Source organism: Scomber japonicus, chromosome 16, assembly GCF_027409825.1.
Source record: "Scomber japonicus isolate fScoJap1 chromosome 16, fScoJap1.pri, whole genome shotgun sequence".
Classification (NCBI taxonomy): Eukaryota; Metazoa; Chordata; class Actinopteri; order Scombriformes; family Scombridae; genus Scomber; species Scomber japonicus.
In genome coordinates this window covers 19,608,279-19,631,908 of record NC_070593.1, presented here as the reverse complement: position 1 = coordinate 19,631,908, position 23,630 = coordinate 19,608,279, and the positions used below count along the sequence as shown (strand labels likewise).

The 23,630-nt window shown below is 40.2% G+C and overlaps 3 protein-coding genes across 4 annotated transcripts in view; 2 read left to right on the top strand and 1 right to left on the bottom strand.

Annotated features, from left to right (window-relative positions):
* LOC128375322 (palmitoyltransferase ZDHHC14-like) overlaps positions 1-14,841 on the top strand; it is a 51,735-nt gene extending 36,894 nt beyond the window's left edge. The window contains exons 5-10 of the mRNA XM_053335646.1: positions 2,746-2,883; positions 3,896-3,944; positions 5,648-5,750; positions 6,372-6,481; positions 8,404-8,509; positions 13,654-14,841. Coding sequence (XP_053191621.1) covers positions 2,746-2,883; positions 3,896-3,944; positions 5,648-5,750; positions 6,372-6,481; positions 8,404-8,509; positions 13,654-14,124 — 977 coding nt within the window. The 3' untranslated portion in view covers positions 14,125-14,841. The remainder of the gene's footprint in view (positions 1-2,745; positions 2,884-3,895; positions 3,945-5,647; positions 5,751-6,371; positions 6,482-8,403; positions 8,510-13,653) is intronic.
* Positions 14,842-15,918: 1,077 nt separating this feature from the next.
* On the bottom strand, positions 15,919-20,340 carry LOC128375300 (galectin-8-like). The gene is made up of 8 exons (XM_053335616.1): positions 20,224-20,340; positions 19,861-19,949; positions 18,253-18,463; positions 18,044-18,163; positions 17,899-17,925; positions 17,186-17,274; positions 16,824-16,989; positions 15,919-16,736 (listed from the first exon to the last, which is right to left on the bottom strand). Exons 1-8 carry the CDS (start codon positions 20,260-20,262, stop codon positions 16,587-16,589), a joined length of 891 nt encoding a protein of 296 aa, XP_053191591.1. The 5' UTR covers positions 20,263-20,340; the 3' UTR covers positions 15,919-16,586.
* Positions 20,341-21,600: 1,260 nt separating this feature from the next.
* On the top strand, positions 21,601-23,026 carry LOC128375461 (interferon alpha-inducible protein 27-like protein 2A). Of its 2 annotated transcripts, none has more exons than XM_053335816.1 (4): positions 21,601-21,661; positions 21,744-21,770; positions 21,856-22,017; positions 22,805-23,026. In XM_053335816.1, exons 1-4 carry the CDS (start codon positions 21,652-21,654, stop codon positions 22,909-22,911), a joined length of 306 nt encoding a protein of 101 aa, XP_053191791.1. In that variant the 5' UTR covers positions 21,601-21,651; the 3' UTR covers positions 22,912-23,026. The 2 variants fall into 2 exon arrangements, with proteins under 2 accessions (XP_053191791.1, XP_053191792.1); XM_053335817.1 differs by having other exon boundaries at positions 21,633-21,661; positions 21,859-22,017.
* The last annotated feature ends 604 nt before the right edge of the window (positions 23,027-23,630 follow it).

The following is a 23,630-nucleotide window of genomic DNA, read 5'->3' as shown; positions in this document are numbered from 1 at the left end:
AGTATGAGGTATAAAAATATGTCTGGATCATAGGTGTGAGTGTATACTCAACCAGATGGGAGGAAATGAAGAATGAGAAACACAGTTTGACTGTCCAGACTGCAGGTGGGTGGGAGTGATGAATGTCAGTTGCAACTCATGTCTCTTTAATAAGAACTATTATCCAGCTCACTCTCAGCACATCCAACATGGTTTCAATCCCCAATGTGAAATCTGGAGTCGGGGTCATTCCAGAGTTCATTGTGAAGATTCAGAGATAAACTGTGAATAAGACCAGTTCAGCATACAGGGGACTGGTCTTTTTTCAAACTCTGTCTGTGTATGCTCAGTTACTAGGTATGGTTTCTAAGTCTGCAAGGATCAGTATTAGTAACTGTTTGGACCGACACTTGCTCTTAAACTGGAAACTGGGGGATGACATTGGCAGTGAAAAAAAGCTACTGTCTGACTGCTTCCCCTGTGTGCGTCCCCCCCCCTCTCTCTCTCTCTCTCTCTCTCTCTCTACCTCTGGTGCTGTAAATGCTAGCGGACTAACAAGCTCTTAAAAAAGCTAGCAGCCAGAATGGAGAGGGCCTCCCTGGTGGATGTGGACGATATGAGTATGACGGAGTCACTTGCTTTTTAAGAGGGTTATCCACCTGGGAATGATAGAGGACACACTTATAAGAGAACAGAATTATTAAACACACACACCTCTTCCCTTTCCTTACAGTCCTACCTCTTTTCCTTTCACAGTGGGCTAAGACAATCTGTTTATCTAGCAATTCCAGAGATGCCAGCATCATAAATATTGCTGCTTGTCTATGTGACAGAGTGTTATTATTTTTAAAGTAATATTTGCTCCGTCATATTTGTATGTGTGTTTAATTAGAGGATATCAAATGAGGCTTTGATGATGTTCTTGGGGATATGATGTTATGTAATCAGACAATAAAATACATCAAAAGACTGGCACATAAGTAACAGTGTATTATATATTAAATAACTGAGAAGACTTAAAAGAGTTTCAAGCTGTTTGTTTAAGTTGAAAATTATTCATCAGTCACCTGCCACCCCTGATATTATTGTGTGTTACACTTTGGTTGTGATGGTTTTTTATCACCATTAACCTTTCCTGGTTTAAAATTAATCGAAGACATCAGATCAATACCCCTCTCTTGTTGTCTGGAGTACCTTCACTTAACTGGTATAGTTGTTCAATATCAGTATAACTCCCAGTATAGTGGAAGAACACATCCTCAAGTCTGTCTTGTCCTCTCCCAGCATTGCTGATCACTAAATATTAAGTGATGGTTGACTAGGCTGTGGTAATAATCAGATTTGACCAGTAGTAGCTGTCCCCTTTCATCCACTGGCTGGAGGCTGTGTTACTGAGACTGCGTTACACAGACACATTTCAACCCGGCATTGATTAATGAAGACAAAAGCAGGTCATTTCACCTCACTAAACAAATAATGGCTCTGATTAATTAGTTAAGTAACTACCACTGTGCACAGCTAGAAGTCCACACTCACAGATAGGACTTTGGAGCCAGGCCTGACTAAATAACCACACTAACAATAAACTGTCCACTCTTTGAGTAATCAGTGAAATGATAAGTTTGCAGTGTAAATAAATTGCCGCTCACTAATTAGAATCTGAAAGTATTTCCCTGACAACACTGCCGACTGCACTCAGATACAGATATTTAGTGTTTTCAATATATTGCAGCACAAGTGAATTCCAGACATTTTCTTCATGTCTTCGCTCCTCTGTGTTACACAGTAATGCTTTGTTCTCTTCCACAAAGTTGCACATTCTGTACTAAGGTAGCTGACAGGCAGGTTAGCATATTGTAAAACCCCTCATTCTGCTGCATGATCTCTATGGATGGCACGCAGCAGTCTGCACAGCACTTTTTTTTATATTGCTTCAACACTTCCTGTTTGTCTTCATTTACACTTCCTCGAACATTCTCAAATTGAGTTTTCACTGGAGGCTCTTCATCTGTTGACCCAGTATTTCTTTAACCCTCTCAGTATCTCACAGTCTCACAGTGACAGTAGGAGCTTTTCAGCCATACACAGTCATGTTGGCCAGCCAGTAACTTTTATTAGCTAGTTGATATAAATAGCCAGTTTGCACTATTTGAAAAATGTGTATATTATGCCAAGAACCAGAGGGACAGTTCACTGCTCTCCTAATTTCCCACAGATCTGAACTTGCACAGTGTGTTTATATGCACTGGACTAACTTGGTTATTTAATATAAATGAGAAACTTGATTTCCTTAATTGGGAATTAAGAAAACCTAAATTTCCATGCTGGAACTAATGATGATGTGCATAACTAATTAAGCTGTAGATCATTTTCTCAATTAATCAGTTGGTTTATAAAACATCATAAAACTAGAGCATAAGGTGATGCCTTCAGAGCTCTTATTTTGTTGGACATGCAGTCCAAAACCCCCAAATAATTTCATCATCAAGAAAATCAACTAATTATCACATTTAAGAACCTGGAACCATCATATGTTGTGCAATTTTGCTTTAAAAAGGGACAGCTAATGAATTTAATCAACTAATGGTTGTTGCTCTACTATATACTTAACTGTGCTTCTGATGGGATTTCCTCTGGAGTACATGTACATGACCAGCTGTGACAGCAGTGTAACAGGATGAAAGGAAAGACCCATAACTGTGCGTCCTTGTATTTAAAATAATAATCTTACTCTCTCCCTCCATCTGTCTCTCTCTGTCCATGCAGAGCGTTTTGACCACCACTGTCCCTGGGTGGGGAACTGCGTGGGAAAGAGGAACTACCGTTTTTTCTACATGTTCATCCTCTCGCTCTCCTTCCTCACCATCTTCATCTTTGCCTTTGTCATCACACACATAATTTTAAGTAAGTAGCTAAAGGGAAGCAAGAGAAAAGGAAATGTGCTCTCAGGAATAGCACACACACACACACACACACACACACAAACATAGACACACACTCCTCCTGGCTGTGTTCTTGGTGTGTTTCAAGCCAGCAGGTTGTAAGTGGGCGTTGTGAAAACTGCAACGTTCTGGCTTGTTACCATCTGTCCAGCTGGGAGCAAGCAGTGGACTGATGGGCACCCCAACAGTGCATGTTTGTGTGTGTTATTCCGTGCATAAATGACCGAATTAGCGTATCAATGCTGCACCGGGGAAGGAAATATGTGCTCAGATTAGCTGCTAGAAAAACTGTAGTGCTAATTAATAGTTAGATGTTTTGAACCATTCCTGTCCTGTCTTTGATTTTAACTGTTCAGCGTTGTTTTTGTTTAGTCTTGCATGCTGTCAGATTTGGGGAGTAAGACATCACAGCAGTCTGAATTCTTCGATTTTAAGTTAGAGAACATCAGTTACTCTTTGTGATAAAAACCTGCTTGACATTTCCAGTGCTTCAAACCAAAAGATGATTACAGTGCTAACAGGTGCTTCAATCTCACCTTTTTATCTCATTTATTCAGTTGAACATTCATTTTCAAAACACTGCACTCTGTGAATGCATCTGATTTTTGCACTGCTGTAATTAAAAGGCAAAACGATTTTCATCAATGTGACTGATTGGAGCTACAGAAATGTCTCCTACAATTGCATAGCTGGCCAACATTTATTTTAGGTCTTTCCCTTGGCTCCGTCCTCTTACTCATCACAGATAGAAGTTCAATTGGAGTGTCAGTTTAAGTGAGCACGCTCTGCTTAACTGAGTTCATCTTGTTTTGACACTTAAACTTTAACCAAGAAAGTGCCTGCAGCAGGTAATGGCCTACAGAGTATGTAGTATCCAGGGTTTGATACAAGCTTCTACATTCAATGTTACTTAATGCTGTTAAACACCGTTTTGTGAGTGATCTAATAGAAACTCTGCCTTTCTTTTTCCACAGGCTCTCATCAAAGTGGGTTCCTTAAGGCACTTAAAAATAGTCCTGCCAGATATCCTTTCATTTAAGTCTGACATATGGGATTTATTGAAGAATGTGTGTCCTTTTTTCTTAGTTTGTTTGTCTGATTTTTGCTACTTACTGTTCATGTTTTTCTGTATCCGTAGTTTCTCTGTTACTCCACTTTGCATGGTTGCAACTTTCAAAGTTTCAGCTTGCCACAGACTAACTTCCCCAACGATGGTGCACATAGGTCATTCTGTAGGTCAGAATTAATTCGCATGACATGCCTTTGCAAACCATTTCCATCTATTGCACTTGCCATTTTCTACAGAGTTCCAGTACTTGCATGACTGGTACACGTCTGATTAGTCCTGTTCCATCAGGCTAACACAGCACGCAAAGGCAGCTCCTCTCTGTCTCTGTCAATTGATTCACTCTTTCTTTGATTTCATCTGGCTCTGAGTTGCACCCCTCCCTCTTCAGAGATGTTGTGTGAGTGAGATTAGAAACGAGAGTGTGCGTGTGCGAGACGTTTTAAGCCACAGCTGTTACAAATACCCTTTAAGTCAGTTTATTGTCTCAATATTAGTGAAAATCATGTGGCCTGCAGTAAATCCACACCGAGCAAAATGTTACTTGTCATTGCAGGAAGGTTTAGGGTTGCACGCCATTTGAACTGTCCCTTTTAGCTGTAAATCCAGCCAGTGAAGGTAGAAAGCAGTCACCTCACATCATAATTCAAATTTAATGTCTTTTCCCCATCAGACTTTTTGCTTCTGAAGTGTATTTGCCCTTTTAACAAAGAACATTTTTTGACTTTGTACTGCAGTCTAAATCTTCTGAAAATAAAGTTTTTTTTGGGGCTCTCAGCATATTTGGGGTCTTCTATTTGAATAATAAAACAGAATCAAAATCACAATCCAGTAACCGCAAGACTCAGTAACCAGGTGTGGGATTAGTATTGATCAAATCTAAATGTCACAAGTCAAGTGTGGAGCACAGGGCTATAACACTGCCTCTCTCTGCCCTTCTGTGTATGACTGTCTGCAATATATGTTTCTCTGGCAGAGAAATATGTGCCAAGCACAGCTGATAACAGCCTCTGGCCTACAGGACTTTAATAAAGGGGAACTGCAGTCCTTTGTACTCAGTGAATGATGACATGTTTTGTCCTTGCTAGGAAGAGAGAGATTTGGAAGAGACAACCAAGAAAAAGCAGATTAAGAGAGTGAGACTATTCAGTTTATGTCAACACTGATGCAAAGTCTTTGTACACATCATGTAATATTATGCTGACTAGTCATGTTTTTATTTATTATTTTTAATGCCCACAGGGACTTTTGTGTTGCTAAACAGTGAGTTTGTATTGTGCTTTATAGCTTTTTTGAGGAATTACACTCTTCTAGAGACGGTATTGTAGGATTTAGATTTGGGCTATTGTAGTTCATTTTATAAAGGCAGAAGCATTCATCCCATATATGTGATTGCAGTACTTTATTTAGAGCATAGAAAATGAGCAGTGTTCTGCAGTCACAGCCAAATGAACTGGTAACAAGGAACTATTGGCAAGAGGACAACAGTCCCCAGGCTATAGGTCAATATGCTAGCTATTAGATGCTCATACCATTTTGTGTCCATGCTGGGTCTGTGATGTGTGCCTTTTCTGTTTCTGCATGAGCTTTCACATGGTTGTCTGTCTAAATGAAAGATGGATGAAATGAAAACAGTTATTCCTTGACTTCATTGTGTCACTGTGCTGGAAGTGGTGGTGTGTTTCTTCTCTGTCTGGTCTATAGTGGGCCTCTCAGGCTTCCATACATACCTGATCAGCTCCAACCAGACCACCAATGAAGATGTGAGTATGAACATTAAATACACATTAATGTTCCAGATATACTGACATATACACAACATAAAAAAGCATTAGTTAGGGTGCACAGGTGGTCGAGTGGTTAAGAACCCATGCAACATACGCATCTACCCGGAGGACCTTTGCTGCATGTCACACCCCCCTCTCTCTCCCATGATTTCCTGTCTATCCACTGTCAATAAAGGTGTCTGTGCCTGAAAAAAGATCTTTAATTAATTTTCAGTGTAGTTTCGGTAGTAACTTTGATATACTTTGTTAGGAGCAGTGGGATACTTTTTTAAAAATATTTATTGGATATACATGCTAAAGGGAAACAGAAGTGTGTTGACTGCCCACATATCATGTCACAAGTCTAACTCTGAATTCCTTTTACCGAAACTGGTAAAAGTTGGGTGTCAGAGCTCGGTTTTGTTAACGCCAAGGTCACAAGTTCAGTTCAGTTCAGTTCATATGGGCCAGGAACATTTTTAGCTCCAGACTAGACACTATACATAAACATAATCTTTGTATCATTAAAGTCTTGATTTGTCTCCCAGCGATACTTAAGCCATTTATTTATTTATCCACTGAAGCTGTGACTGATGGATGTTGTGTGCTCTCCTCCAGATAAAAGGTTCGTGGTCTTCTAAAAGAGGGAAGGACAACTATAATCCCTACAGCCATGGCAATATATTCACCAACTGCTGTGCAGCACTGTGTGGACCTCTGCCACCAAGGTATGACGCTTGCCAGTGAGCATGAGTGTGTTCACGAGGTGATTTACACATTCCCAGATGCCCCGATAATGACGCATAATCCCGATCATTCGCTGCTCTGAGAAAGCCCATACAGTCATTTATCACCTCTACTGTAATACGTCACAGCACCTGTTCTGTTATTTCTCTCCTCATTGTCATTTTCTGTTTTGTCCAAGCGCTAAAATAGAACCTTAGTCAAGTTAGACTCCTTTTGACGTGAGGAGCTGCTTTGAAATGCCTGTGGCCTCTTGTCTATACATAGCTACTAAGATAGTGCAAGAGCGGAAAGGATTTCAAACCCATTTTAACCAAATCCAAGATCAAAGTTGACGAGATACTATATTAGATTTCACACATTTGCTTTTCATGTGATTTTAACAAAAATACAAGCCGACTGTCACAGCTACATTCTCATGTCCATGTGACTGTAAATGCCAGTATAAGTTGCACACTCCCTCCCAGCTTTGTTCACTTCAAAAATTTTCCCCAACAATTCTTATTATTCATTTGTGAAACTATAGTTTCTGGTTCCTCTGACTAAAACTCCACTTTCTTTTCTTACGTCATGGTGTCCTTTTGGTGTCCTTTTGGTTAGAAATGTGTTCATGCTAACCCACTGGACAGATACTTCATATCTTCTCTCTCATGCTGTCAAGACATTGTGGATGTTTTTTAGCCTTTGAAAGTTGTAGCATTTAACTTTAACTTTTGCTTTTCACTCGTAAACCAAAACTATTACGTTCAAACAGAAAGTTAGAGATACACACAGTCTCTAGTTTAGCTCATGCATGCAGTGTATTTTGAAGTTACTGAACATATCCATAGATGCTTTCACACTTAAAGAAGAGCAGTGATGGGATAGATTACAGCAACATTCTTGGTCGCACTCTGCTCTGACAATCACAAAACTCACCAGCAATGACTCTGGTAGGTGGCACAAAATAGTCGTCTGTGCACAGGTGGCTGCCATCTGGGCGTGTTTGTTTTTGTGTATTTGCGGCCAGCCACAGGCATTGCACAGCTGGGTCCACCAGCGAGAGAGAGGAATGTTTCACTTCAGTCTCGGACTATGCAGGCAACACTGCCCAAACACACACACACACACACACACACACACAGACAGACAAAAGCCTCTTGCATTTCATTCCCTGTTGAGACCTTGACTCACATTTTCTAATGCATCAGCCTACATGTTTTTATGCTCATTTCCTCCTAACCACATTTGCAGACGTTCCGGTATTCATTACCAGCAACACAAGTGGCTGCAGTGGATTCCCAGTGTTTCTCTCTGTGATTCTAGCAGAGCATTTCCACCTGAATCCAGCTCAGTCCCGCTGGAACTCACAGTCAGCACACTATCTGTTAAATTATTAGCCTTCTGACACTGTTTAACACACACATACACACACACACACACACACACACACACACACACACACACACACACACACACACACACACACACACACACACACACACACACACACACACAGATTGTGAAATCAACCTTTATCTGGCTGATGAACAGCCATTATCACATTGTTTATGGCTCATGAGCACACACACACTCGTGTTTATGCATATAAAGAGTTTAGCAGGTTTTTGTCAAAGTTCTACAAAAGAAGTGATGGAACAGAAATAATGATTCACTCCAGTGCAGGACCTCAGTGATTTATTACCAAGTTGTGATTTCATGTGCATGTGAATGTGTGTGAATGTCAGAAAGAATGAGTGCATAGACTCAAATGTTCACATCCACTTACGCACTGTTGTCTCTTTTTAACAGTGAGGTATCACTGTCACATAAGGTCATTTGGACTCTGCTAATGCTATGTAACATTTGGGAATGAATGGCCACCAACAATGCCCTTCTCTTTTCTTTTGTTTCTTTGTATGAGTAGTCTGATTGACAGACGGGGCTTTATCCAATCAGACGCACCGCAGCTGGCACCACCAACCAATGGCATCATAATGTACGGCGCCACCCAGTCTCAGCAGAGCCACATGGTAAGACACTGACCTGACTCTGTCTTTTCTCATAGATAGACAACTTAATACAAGTAAAAGACAGGCTGAGTCGTCATGAGTAGTCCAGATGTTTATAGTGTTGTTCAGTCTGTTTAAAGAGACCAGGAGCAGCAGAGCACTGAGGGGGGGTGAGAGGTTTTAGGAATAGAGTAGTCACCTATTAAAAGGAGTGGCTGCATTTATGTCAGACTCTCCTGTTATTTGCAAAAACATACTACTGTTAACTGACAATTATCATTTTAAACAAACAGTCTTTATATATGTAAATGTACCTGTCTTTAGTGCCTTAGCTGCAGTATTTTTCCCAGTTACCCAGACCATAATGTGGGACCCACTGGGCCATGTCAGCATAAAACAACACTAAGCATCTTTCACAGCAGCCTGTGTCTCATGCTGTTGTCTTTTGCACATTTGTTTTTTTGTTGTTTTCTTTTTTTGTCCTACTTTTGTGTCTGTCTGTTCATGATTGTAATGATAAACATTACCTATTGGTGTAAGCACTGGCCAAGATAACATAGCCTAGACAAGTAAAGGCTATATGAAGTCAAACTATTCCTAACAGCAGCTTCACTTAATCCGCTGCCCTTTCCTCTGACGCAACAAACCACAGAAACACAAGCACTGCACCTTTCGTTTGCTCTCTCTAGACTATGGAAAACAAATCCAGTTAGTCTTTTTCATTCCGAAAGACTAAAACAGATAAAATGCTTTGGATTACAAAGAGCGAGTCAGTGATATTTTCCAATTTTCATGTGTCACTCCATGTTGCCTGTAAATTAGGTCAACAGTAGCAAGGAAAGGTCCTTTGTATGTGTGTCTATGCTGAGGTGGCATTGAAGACCGAGCCATATAATTTCTCCAGCTATGATTTCAGTCATTCACACGTCTGAGGGTTTGCTCAACCATCAGTGTCTAAGACTAATGGTTTTGTGTGTGTAGCTTTTTCTCATTATACTGACAATCCGAGTCTTGCAAAGGAAATAAATTACAGAAAGAGAAAATAAACGATGAGAAGTAAATCTCACAAACAGAAAGTACAGCAGACTGAGTAAACAGATATTTTCTCTAGTATTAAACTGTCTCCTATAGTCTTAGAGACAATATGTGATGCTGTGAGGAGGACATTGTACTGTCCAGCTTCCCCAACAAGTCTTCTGTTGTTCGGTGTAGCTGTTTACCTCACACATTACATGCCAGATTTAAGACCTATTCACACACAGCCACTAAACGTCTTTCACTGGTGCTCTCCCTGCCAGTGCCACAGTCATTGTGGCGTTCTCATTCATACTCGACCTCATCCCTCGTTCTCATTGAGATGTCAGACGCCAATGTCGTATGTCTTCAGGTCCTCCTGAATGTGTGCACTACTTGTAAAGGGCTGAGGGCCACTGGAACATTCCCTTACATTAGCACATGCAGAAATAAGCACCATCTGTTTTCTATAGCTGTCATGAATAGCAGCTAACATTGCTGATACACAGTCAGCTTTGTGCTTATATCCATTTAAATTCTATAACATGCCACACCAACAACGCATAGAACACGTGAATAGTCTCATCATCACTGTGCAATGCAACTCACTTCATTAATGTAAAAATGTTCTGTTTTCCATGAAAGGCCATCGCCCTCTTGACCACTCCTTTCAGTTCTACATTATGAGTTTTGTGTCATTGTGTGGATTTGAGCGAGGACTTTCTTTCTTTTTTTCAAGCCACAATGAGTAGAAGTCTTTTTGTCTGTTTACTACAGAGGTCTGTGGGTGGCTGTTATTTGGAGGAAGTGTGAGGTTGTACATGGTGTGTCTATGTGAGCATGTGTGAGCGAGGTGACTAAGAGACAGCAGAGTATTTGAGTTATAAAATGGAAGGAAGTGTATCACACATATTTCATATGTTTTGGTCATTTTAAGTAGATTTTATTTTTATTGTTATTTAACCATTTCATTCATCATTGTGTGGAAAATATCAGACCGTACTAGGTGAGCTATTTATATTTTGAATTTTGCCCAATGTCAGATAAAGACAAATAGAGTCCCCATCAATAGACAGTGAATTGAACATGTCACATAAAATAAGTCCTGCATGGCTCAACATTTTTAAAGCTACAGATGACAGGAGAAATAGTCTTTATTTTTTACAGTAATGATTTCCCTTTTTTAACAAGAAATGGATGAGCACTCAGGAATCTCAGGAAAGATGTCCAACGCATGTAAAAACAGTTTTAAGGACCGTGTTGGTAGATGTGAGGAGGTTGCATTTGAATTCAGACAATAAAGAGCTTGTTTCTTTGAGAGGCACTTTATCTGTGAGGCAGCTTTAAACGACGGAGGTATGTAGAAGCCTTGTAAAGTGGTTGCCATGGTAACAGTGTGTGATGTGTTGTCACAATATACCTTAATAATACAAAACCTCCACTTGGGATTTAATTCAGGGGGGGGGGGACGACACAGTTTGATCCAGAGCAGCCGTCACAGCCTTCAGTGAAAGGGTCATTCAACCAAATTACAAAAGAACAGATTTTCTCATCTGCCTCTAGAAGTGTCTATTGTTTGTTTGTTCTTGCCCTCATTTTCAGATTGTACTGAAATAATTTATCAATTTTAATTGATCCATCAATCAGAAAATAGGCAACCATTCTAATATTCCTCATTTATATTCTGATTGACATTTATAAAGCAAAAATGTCAAATATTTTTCTAGTTTTTATTTGATCTTATTTCTTAATAATTGCAATTTGTATACCTGGACTGTTGGTTGGATAAAACATGTTTTAGACTAAATGAGTAATCAGTGTATTGAATAGAATAATTGATAGATTAATTAGTAGTAATAATGATGATCAGTAGCTATGTCTGATATGCTATGTGCACCATAAACAAAAGTCCATTCATTTATATAATGAATAAAAGCACAAACTATAAACGGGGCGGGATATGAGAAAATATCTTTTATTATAATTTGTCCTTTAACCTCATGGTGCACAATTTGCGTGTGGTCTTATAAATATGTCTATTTTAGGTCTTCTCACTTCCTTCTGTTTTCGTCATTTTCCTTTTGTGAGCTGTCAGCTATTTTTATACATCACACAGAGCACAACTTAATCAACAACCATTTCCTTGTTGATAATTGCACAGTGAGTGATGAGGGACTGACAACCCACAGCCTCGTTTTCAGTTTCACCGCTCACTCAACTGACTTCAGTCATGACTGATAGTGTTTCACTTACTCAGGACACCCGCCCTGTTTCACTGCTACCCTCACAGTTTGGGACAATCAATATGTAGAGCTTGTTAATTTATCTGTATTAATTATGTAATGATTAATGACATAATGAAGTGGAAGGTGGTGGTTTCTTGTTTGTATCACTCAGGCCAGTTTTAATGAATGTAATGTTCTGATGTTTTAACAACCTTTGTACAAACTTAGTACCAGCCAGAAATATAGAGATAGTATTACCAGTCGTTTACTGTCTAAGCAGACGACTGGTATGTTGTCAGGAATAACACAGACGGCTGTAATCGTACATCTTGTGGCTGGATTTAATCATCCCGTCTCGAGGGTTGTTTAAAAATGCAACATAAATGGTGGCAGCTTTGGGAAATATTTCAATTTATTTATACAAGATTGTGTTTATCGTCTGCATGACCTTGCGATTACTGAATTAAAAACATCCGTAATTGTTCTGTTAGCTGTGAAGGACAAACTGATTTTAATTATTTAAAATGACTGGAGAGTAGGGCTGCAACTAATGATTATTTTTATCATCAAAATACTTTTTGTACATCCAACACTTCTGGAAGTTAAGATATTCACATAATAGCAAAAAGCATCAAATCCGTACAGTTGAGATGTTGGCACAAGGATATATTTGACATTTTTGCCTGGAAAACGACCTTACTTAAGTGCTGCACACACTTAAGTCAAGCAATTGAGTTATAGGCCAAGTATAGAATGTGAATGTAGGATTATATTTTGAGGAGAGATAAGAAAATCTGCTGTCCTTGTCGTGTCATCACAGCTACACGTGAAAGCCAACCAAAACAAAACCTCATGCTGCTGCACTTTCTACCTGCTATCCAAGGTTAGTCCACCAATAGTCCATGTACATGTTGTTTCTTGTAGCTGTCCACTGTGAAGGGATAGACAGTGCTGAGTCAGTCTCGCTATGACTGTTTATAAAACACGAGTGGGCCAGGAGAAATACAAGGACAGAGCAGTATCCCTTTTTCCTCATCTTTTTAAAAATATCCAATACAATGTGGGTAAAGTAGCTCAGTCCTAATGTGTTGTTCGCATAATTTCGATCCAATGAACCTCCAATAAAATTTGTCTTTTCACCAACCTGGAGAGAAGCCAAACCCGTAAAGGTGATAAGTGCAGAGCAGCTGATACGTGCTGCAGATAAGAGCATTGATAACACGTCTCTTCTACTGTCAAAGTTAGCTCAACCTCTGTTTAAATCACTTCTGTAATCTGTTCTTTTAGGTCAGTGAGATTGAGACAGAAAGGTGAGATATCTGGGACTAATGTTTGCACTGTAAATGTCTTACCAGTCAGACTGTGTGAGTGGTGTGGGATGAAGAGAGGCTTTTAAATCACTGTCACCTCTGCACAAATAGACCTCTTTCATCTGTAACTGGTCTCTAATACACAATCACTCTGTGGTGATAAAGGGCTAATAGGGGTGAAGCTAACCTCCCTGTAGCTAATGTATGGTATTGATAATGGGTCGTGTCCTAACCCAGTGGCCTTGCTCCAGTTTTAGACATGTGATTTCCATTTTAAAACAATGCAGTAGAGATCAATAAGCATTGAAGTAGTGACTCAATAGCCCTGTGTTTTCAGCTGTGTTTTTACTGGGGTGGATGCACTAGGCGGTGCAGGTTCTTAGTGTGGCTCTGCATTCTAACAAGGGTACTAACATCTACGTCTTTTTCTCTCCCTTATCCTAACCCTATTCCTTCCTGTGTTGTCTTTTCACATATTCTGTATTTCCTTGATCCTTCTCTACTCCTCTATGTAATGCTCTACGATTCCTCTCTGTCCATCACCTCTGGCACCTTATCTATCTCATCTCCTGTGTCGTTCTCTTGTTCCTCTCTGCTTTCTGCTGCTTTCTCTCAGTGTGACCAAGACCAGTGCATTCAGAGCACCAAATTCGTTTTGCAGGCCGCCGCCACACCTCTCCTCCAGCAGCAAAGCAGCGAGCCAGTCATCCTGACAACCTCCCCTGAAAACGGAGGCTCTCTGCCTGGCCGCACCTCACTCACCCTGGGTGGACCGTGCACCTCGCTCCCCCTCGGTCAGCCCACCCCTCCAACCTCGACACCCAGCCTCAGCTGCCACGAGACCGCCGACATGCTGCCAATCCACGGACACAGCCATACACACAACCACAGCCACCCCCTCCAGGACCCGGTGGCCCACCATCACTTTCTTACCCCAGAGGAAGTGCCCTCACCGCCAGGTATGCTTCCCTGTGGAAGCCCCCTGGGCCACAGCCACACAGTGCAGGCTGGCTTCTATAACCCAGCCAGCCAGGACTCACTACACGAAGACTCTGTCAGAGGATTGGTAAAGCTCAGCTCTGTCTGACACTGGGATGTACCACCTCCTCCTTCCTAAAACATGCATCCAATCCCTGAAACTCTCCTGAGGTAGATTTGGACCAGCTAGCTCTCACCCTGAGTTCTCCTCAGCAGGACTGGAGAACTGAAAAAAGGCTGTGGTTTAAATTCAGCTGCTAGAAACTGGATGGAATTTAACAGAACCGAAGTGAAACCAGTTGTCCTCAGTCAACATCTTGCCAAACCTCTCCACTGGAATTGGGAGAGATGGTTCCTGATGTGGTGGCGTGTATACATATACATGCATACACTTGTCTCTTTTTCTTTTTTACTTCAAGGGAAGCAAAGTCCATTAACTCCTTGAAACCGCACAGAGGAGTAAGATTTTCAATGTGGCGTACGTCTGTGAGTCTCAGATACTACAAGCAAAAAAAAGTACACACTTTGACAGTACATGGCAGTTTTTGTTATAAAGCTGATCTTCTGTCAGTGGTTCACAGGTCTGACAGGTTTTTTTGTAAAACAAACTTTAGCCTATTTGCCTGTTGCTGATTGGACAGTGTCTAAAGCCTTTTTTTTTTCTCGGACATTCTCAGCAGTGCAATGGTTGATGTCATGTTGCATATCATCCTGCTTTTTCTATGTTAAAAAAATAAGACTGTTGTATTGTGCCATGGTTATTACAAATCTTACAAATGATTATATTTCCTGTGGATATTAATAAAAACACCTACTTTTTATCAAATATTATTGCAGTAATATATGGTGGTTTAAACAGTATAATGTGTACTAATGTGAGCGTCATGGCGACAACATATCCTCAAAGTTTGTTGTGACAGATTCCTGTGGTCATTGGATCTAAATGAGAAATTTAAAGCAAGCCTTTCTTGATGAATATTGTCAAACAAGGTGAAGACTTGTTTCAGGCAATTAAGTCTCCCATTCGTCCTGACAGAAGTCCTGCTGAGGCATCAAGCACCAACCTTTGAGGAGACATTTATGAACGGAAACAAAAGGTCTGTTGCTACTCATTTTCTTGTGCCTTAAAAAAGGGATCACACTTTCTTCAGCTACTAAGACAGGCCACTGCACCACCAGGCTTTGGTTTGGTGAGAGTGTATTTGAAGTAAAAGGTGGTCATCCTATATTTGATTCTCTTCTGGCACCTTGTGGCTGAGCAGGAGAACTGCTGGCTCTGGTACAGTTTTTTTTATTACATTAAACTAAACAACAAAAGTTACAGCAGCTTCAGTTTCGTTCAGTGTCTGAAAAACATGATGTAATCAGACATGAGCACAGTCACCTGATTACTAACTTCAATACAAACCACACTCAAACAATGGATACAAAAGCGATCATGGTAACACATTTATTTGTTATTAAATAATTTATGATACACAGGGAAGATTTTTCATACATATTTTACAACAATTACAACAAACATTGCGAGAGAAAAAAACCGATGACATTGAATAAGGAAAACATTTTTCAGTCTGGAATTTTTTTCATTTGTGGAGCAGGATGGATCGTTGCAGCACTGAGCGGGAGAGCGGTGAGACAGCAGATGGTCAGTGATTCTATGATCTACAGCTTGCATAAAGGTTGCAAAATGTAATTTATTACAGTAGATAATTGTAATTAGTTTCTTCTTGAACAGACCCTGTACTGCACTGTGCTTGAACTCTGTTGCACCATTACATATTCATTTGATTTAAACGTCATGGAGATGTTATCATGGAGATGTTCCTGAGGATTACCGCCTTGATAAAAGATCTAATTGATTTAAAAATTAAATTTAAAAAAAAAAAATAACGTGGGCGTGTCCTACAGAGAGGCACACTCAATGAAATGACAATTTCATTTATAAAATTTGTAGATGAAAACTGCACATTAATCTTAAAATTTTTGGAATAAATAAATTAGGACCACTAATCATTTATGAGAAATGTTTTGAAGTGATTTTAAATTAGCTGTACAATAAATTAGTCTTAGTTTGGCCTCACTAAAAAATGAAACCTTCAGTTTCATTCTTTATTGAAGAATTGCTGACAGTCTTGGCATTTAAGCAAAGCCAGAGCTAAAACGCTGATTAACATTTAGACATATTCTCCATTTTAAATGTACAGTGCACTAAACAGGGTGTATCACAGCAGAGATGCACTAGAGACAGTATAGAAATGAACCAAGGTTTTTGTAGCTTGTAGCCGTAAACAGTCATGGTGGCTCACAGCCTGACGCTCCAACACAGCTAACTATCATGCATCAGTCTTCTAGCCAGAGCTGGAAACACCAACCTTTTAGTCCATGGCAGGACCTACAGTATCCCTGATCCTCCATCACCAAAACAATGCTAGACTAGCTTAATATCAGAGACCTGCAGATTGATTTAAGCATCCATCCATCATCTGGGTCACTGTGGCTAAGCTAATGTAGCATTGATTTACCAAAATGTGCCTGTAACGCTGGCTTGTGTGAGTCTTGAGCTCCGAGTCACCACAGTTTGACATCGGTGAGCTCCAGGTCTCCCATGATCTCCAGCTGGTCGATGCTGCTCAGGTCCTGCACCCGATGTCTGAACTCAAACAAGTGTGAGCCGTTCACTGCCAGCTTGAACTGATGGGGCTGACAGAGGATAAGTATCTGACAAAAAAACAAAAAAAAACTGAAAATAAGCAAAAAACCCAACTTTATAACAAACACAACAGAATGAGTAGCATGTGTGTTTACCTCAAAGTAATCCCCTGAAGAGAAGGGGAAGAAGGGCAGCTCCCGCTCCTCCTGACCCCACGATTCACCCAGGTACGAGTTCCTGATGAACACACCGGACTTCATGCGGGGGTTCAAATGAAGAGCAATGTTCTCTGTCCCGCTGTTACGGAGGTTGACGGTGAAACTGGAAGAGATGTGGATAAAAAGGTAAAATCTTTGTTGTTTCTTTAAGGAAACATTGCTTTGACTCATTTGTGGATGAGCATTTGCCACAAGAAAAGATCATGTCATTCTGCACTCCAAACAAATCAGTAAGACATGCACATCAGATTGCTTTTATTTGTTACGTAAACATAAAATCTCATCAGTTATGACTTTACCTGTGAGGATACATGCTGACCTGTCCTTTGATTGTGATGTGCTGCCCGTGGTTCAGTCCTTTGAGTATACTGCCTTTGTAAGGGAGGCTCTGAAATGTCAGTGAATATAACTGTAATATCCTTTTAAAATGTACATTTAAAAGTGATTTTAGCAACACCTTTGATGTCATTGCTCTGGTGTTTTGTGCTCGGTGCAGGATAGGCACAGCCCAACATGCTATAATAAAAGGGGCCGCAATGCAGATTGAAGCTCCTTTTATTCTATTTATTTCAAACTAGTTGAGGATGCTTCCACAAGTGTGAAGAACATCATTTCTGGTGCAGCAGGGAAAGAGTAAGCTCCCTTACAGGAAGTGAGACAAAGTGAATATTTATGGTATGAAAATGAAAGGGATTCCAGTTCATAACAACCTTTGTCCATCTTTACTATACTGGTAAGGAAACAGGGTAACTGGCAGGTTCTGGAAAAAGAAGTCATACGGGAGAGATGTTGCCTTGTTCCGACATCTCAGTAATTACTTCAGTGAGTACAAAGTTGTCATAAAATGAGACTCAAGTTGTAATAAACCAGAATTCTCTTTCAAAAGGTCTGATTGCAGAATGCTAAAAACATATTGCAGCACACAGGCAAAGGAGTGATTCAGGAAGTGTGATCAGGTTTCATCACATCACAAGACACAATTAGATATTCTATGTAGATGATGTAAACTCACCAGGTCACCTGATTCTGAATATATTGCCTACGAGGGAGAAAAGTCAAATTTAGAAATGATTAGAGAGATATGTCTAAAAGGAGGTTTAGATCTAACCAGCATGTGAGAAACAAATATAGGAAACTAAGGATGGGAATGTACTTACTGAGTTTGGGATATAGCCAATTGCGTGTACCCTGACTTTCCCAGAAATAGAAAACATGTCAACCCTGTTCAGTGGGATTCTGTGCTTGTATTCCAGCAGGTGGGCACCATTTACTGCCACCTATGGGTAAAGGTAAGTATTTAGTATTTAGTTTCCTATTATGCCATTGCTTCAATTTTCATGTGCAGATGACTTCATCCCTCCTTCACCTTAAAGATGTCTTCATGTACCAAGATGATGGTCTCAAAGGGTGCCCCGCGTTTGTAGGGCAGCTGATGCAGCGTCTCCTCTTTGCCCCAGCTCTCCTGCAGCAGGGAGTTACACACCACGCAGGGCGAGCCTTTGAAGCGAGGGCTGAAGTGGAGGGCGACGTCAGAGCGTGGCTTAGTGCTGCATCCGCTCGACAGGTCGATCTGAAACCTGCAGAGAGAGAGAGCACACAAAGGCTGGATTACTGGCCAGACAAAGTGGGCAACTGTTCACAGGACCAATACGTCCAAGGAGCCTGCATGTTGAAAGGTTTTGGTCATTTAAATACCTGGAGAGAATTAGTACCCCTGAAGTACCACACCAACATTATGCACTATTACCTCACTGTGCCCAAATCTAGTTTCCATGCATTATTGTTTTTGTTTTAAAAATACAATCTTGACCTAAGGAGCCAGATGAGGTGGCTCGGGCATCTAATTAGAATGCCTCCCGGACGCCTCCATGGTGAGGTGTTCAGGGCACGTCCCACCGGTAGGAGACCCCAGGGAAGACCCAGGACACGCTGGAGAGACTATGTCTCTCGGCTGGCCTGGGAACGCCTCGGGATCCCCCAGGAAAAGCTGGACGAAGTGGCTGGGGAGAGGGAAGTCTGGGCTTCCCTGCATAGGCTGCTGCCCCCGCGACCTGACCCCGGATAAGCGGAAGAGGACGGTAACGGTAACGGACGACCTAAGGAGCATTTAAGTTTTAGAAAAAGCTTCAGTCAAACGACTGTTTTCAAAGTCAAAAATGAACATTCAAATCAATAACTGTAGTTTGTATTGTTCTCACACGGTGCATATCCTTAAATAAGGTTGTTTTTAATTAAATGATCACAATTAACCCATAAATAGCAGGCATTAATACTCCAGGATAGGAACACTTGTTAGTCTTGGGGTAAATAGTAAAACTGCCATGTGTTGTCTGCTATGTGCAATGTACTTAACAACAATAGGATACTAATACAATAACACAGGAGGGGGCAGGTAGAGGGTCAAACAGGGGCCCAACAGTAAATGTTTGCTCTGGGGCATTCTGACAAGGTTCTGATATTTTCTTGAAGTTTCTTTGAGAAACATATTTAGGTCCTGGTTTGTAGCCAAAACTACTGACCTATGACCTCCAGGTGGACAGGTGGAGGACGGCAAGCAAAATTAGAAAGTCATAGCTGAGCAGAAATGAATTTAAATGAAACAAATTGAGCAACATTTCATAACAATAAAAAAACTAAGAACAGCATCTTTGTTTGCTTTTTTTTCTTTAACAACACAGTAAAAATACAGTAGTCTGGTTCAGTGGTAACATATAATAATAATAACTGCCTTAAATGAACAATTGACTCAATATTAATGTTACATCAAGTTTATCTTGTTTGTTAGAATAAAGTCATACATGAGAAATCCATGCAGTCATGTTTAGCTGGAGGCTCAGTAGGTGTTGTGGGGAGGCCATCATATACTTAAAAAACTTTAGGAAGCACTGAACCAGACACAAAGGGCTATAAAAACATGACATGCTATTAGTTTATTATTAAAAAGCGACCTCAGTCCTCAGTTTATTTAGCTTACCTGTCAGCATCTGGGGCCACAGTGCCCTGGATGATTATGATCTCCCCAGGGTGCAGGCCTCCAGGTATGGGCCCTGTGTATGGGATCACCTGAGGTGGAGAGTTGACATTAAAGCACTGAACACTGGCTCTGACTGCAACTGAGGACGTGCTGCATCACATGAGGGAGCCAGAATGAAACTGCTTCATTTATCAGCTACAATAAACATTTAACGTCTGATACAAGCTGACTAGTTAAGACTGTGTACAGGCCTTATACAGATATGCTGACAATTCAACTGTATTTTAAACTGCATGAGGGTCTATTGATCACTGCATGCTGGCATCAGAGGACTGCTGTAGATCATTAGAATAAGCCTCTTACCGGATTCAGAACAGTGTGTTTCGCATTTGCCACAGACATCGAGCTTCTTGTGTCAAACTACAACATGCAGCAGAGTGTGTGATATCTGTGGGAAATATGACCGGCTCGCAGCTATCCTGCGCTACACAGGGATGATGGCAGTGGGCATCTTCTCTCCATAAGCGCCCCCAACACATCACGCATGCGCAGAGACTACCATGTGATCAGGTCCGCTGCACGTTCTGACGCCCAATGATAACAGAGGCCCGTTTTTTTATTTTACAGTTTGTTCAATACAGATAAAACTTTATCTTCCCAGCCAGGGCAAAAAATAGTGAACTAACCATCTTCTGATTATACAAACAACCACTGTTCAAGTTATTGATTGATTGATTTATTAAAAGGCAGTTATTATTGTTGTTATTATTATTGTTATCATTATATTTATTATTCTCAACCCGTTTTCAGAACCTTTTATCATAGTATTGATAACATTTTCCATCAATTCTAACTTCAGCTGCTGAATGCTAGACTGTCCCTTCACTCTCCTCTGCTTATACACGATGATGTCCTCTTTAAACAAGTTACTTAAGTGTTTAAGTGTGTACTTCAGTACAATATGAAACAGTGATTAACGAATATTTGTCAATTCTACATAATGCTAGATTTCAACCAATTTTCATGTTTTAGCATAACTGTTACACATAAACACAGCGATGAAGACGTTATTCATGCATACTGGAATAACTGTGACTTATCACACTTATCTCACTTTCCAGATGTCTATGAGTTGATAACAGCTCCCCTCATAAACTTCTCACAGGGTTTCATTTCAATAAATGTTCAAATGATCCAATATTTCAGCAAAAATCATAGATTAGAAAAAGTCCAAAATGTGTGTATCAAATCTTTGTTTTTTCTTCTTTCGTTTTCCATTAATCATCTCACGACCCCTCACATTTATTTGCTGACCCTTTGGAGCGGGGGCCGAACCCCTACATTTGGAACCACTGGACTAAACAATACAACTGTATAAATCTATAAATATAATGACATGTCATATAATAATAATCAGCCAGAGCAACCAAACCACTACTTATACTGCAATACTTTTACATTAATATGAAGGGGACATTTTACTTAAGTAGGAATTTTCCTAAAAGACACTCAGACCTACTTGTAATGGAGTATTCATACATTGTTGTATCGGTTCTTTGACTTCAGTAAACGATCTCAGTAGGACTACTTCTTCTACCACTGTTGGAAATGAGACTAGGACAGGGACACTTGATCATTCAAATGATATTTCCGCCAACAACTAACAGACAGCAGAGGGCAGACATGCGCTCTGCTGAATGAATGGAAGGAGAGGAGGAGCTCATAGGTTTCATTTCTCAAGAAGAAACCACTGGTGGACTGGGCCTGAGAGACATCACGCCATAGATAAACATGGTCATCCGTAAGTATCTTTGTCTCTCACAATAACAATACATTTCTCTGTAACTGAAAGTGCTGATTCATGTTCTAATGGTGTGTTTCAGCTGTAGCCTACATAGCAGCAGGAGCAGGTGAGACTATTTGAACTGATTTTCGGACTCTTTGCTGTAGCTTGTGTATCATGTATTTGAGCACTGTGCTGTTGTCCGTGTGCAGTAGGAGCTGTTGTCGCGACCCCTCTTGTTCTGGGGGCCGCAGGTTTCACCTCAGCTGGGATAGCAGCAGGCTCTGTGGCTGCTAAAATGATGTCAGCTGCTGCAGTTACCGGTGGAGGAGGAGTGGCAGCAGGCAGTACGGTGGCTGTTCTACAGTCAGCAGGTTACATCAATATATTTTATTATAGTGTTAACTGTTATATGGGCCAGACCAGTGGAACAAGCTCAAATCAACAACAACCTAACCTAACCTAATTATTCATTCCTTATCTAAGGGCTGAAGCTTGTAAAAGGGTTTCATGACAAGTTCATAATCGTAAATTTCATGTTATGTCTTTCTTAAGAATCTTTAACAATCTGTGAAGCTTCTCCACTTCAAGGAGATAGATCCAGCTACTTTCACTCAATGACCAAACAGCTTTACTTTTCCTTCTTTTCTTCTTTTATTTGTAGGTGCAGAAGTTAAGTTTGACAGTTGAAGTTTAAAAGTTGTATGTCATTCATTGTAAGGCTATATTTAATTCATTTCATTAGGTGAAAAACCTTTTAACAAAGATAACAGAAAGAGAAAATGTATTATAAATAACATTAAGTGCAAATAAAGTTACTTACTCTCAAAATGTTAAGCTTCACATCAGGTAATGGATGAATTGTATTACCTTTTTAATGTTTACTGCATTTTAACATTAACTGTGTTAACATGAATGTTACATTTTTGCAAGAATTTCTTTCATTTTATTATTTAAACTAAACAATGTTTTAAATTCATAAATGCTTTTGAACCAACCTTCTACACATGAATTAAACAAGTGCCACATTCCATTAATAAATACTCTCACAATCAACAGTTTGAGAAAATATATCATCAAGAATAGCCTGGTGTTTAAAGTTAGTGTTAGAGTGAGTAGCTCTCCGCTGACCACTGATCTAACACACCTGTCTTGCTGCAGGTGCGGCTGGTCTGTCAGGAGCTGCCACTGCAGCTGTGGCTGGTGTTGGAGCAGCAGCTGGAGCAGCAGCGGGATGGGTGTCTAGCCTCTTCCACAAAAAACCTTGAAGGACTATGATTGATTAAAATTGATTAGACTTCTGACAAAAACAGTAATTCACTTTGGTGAATATACTTTTTAATTTTTGATGTCTGTGCAATAAATTTAAACTTCCTGTGAAAAGTTTGGTGTGTTGTCTGTGAGAAATGTACATTCCTTATGATTCTAGGATCAGACCTTTAGGGGGGCTCAGCTACTAATGAGAATTTGACATACATTGCCTTGCAAGTGTTCAACCCCCCTGCTAAATAATTTATTTCAGTGGATAACGTAACTTACAACAAGAAATATTAATACATAGTAGAGTGGTCTACTATAATGTATAATAATAATGGTTCAGAATAAACAATCACAGATTTCTACAGAGAGGACCCTGAGGGAAAGATTATATATCCAAAGTACATTAAGCCTGTTCAAATGAAACCATTTGAACCTGTAGCATAAATGTTTGTCCCATCTCTAACAGACAGGCTCACAAAATAATTAAAGATAATAAAATACAATGATCATTTATTTATTTTTAGGGGTTCTGAGATCAAATTTAGTGGTGCTTGAGCTCCCCTAAAAGTTGTCTAAAGTCACCACTCATGTCCACGAGTGTGTAGAAAGAACAATGAATCATTGTAAGTGATCCATAAAACTATAAAGTATAAACTTATGCAACCTCTAAGCAATCACTGTCATTCTCCACCTGTCTACCACATGTCACTGGACTACGTCACTCCAC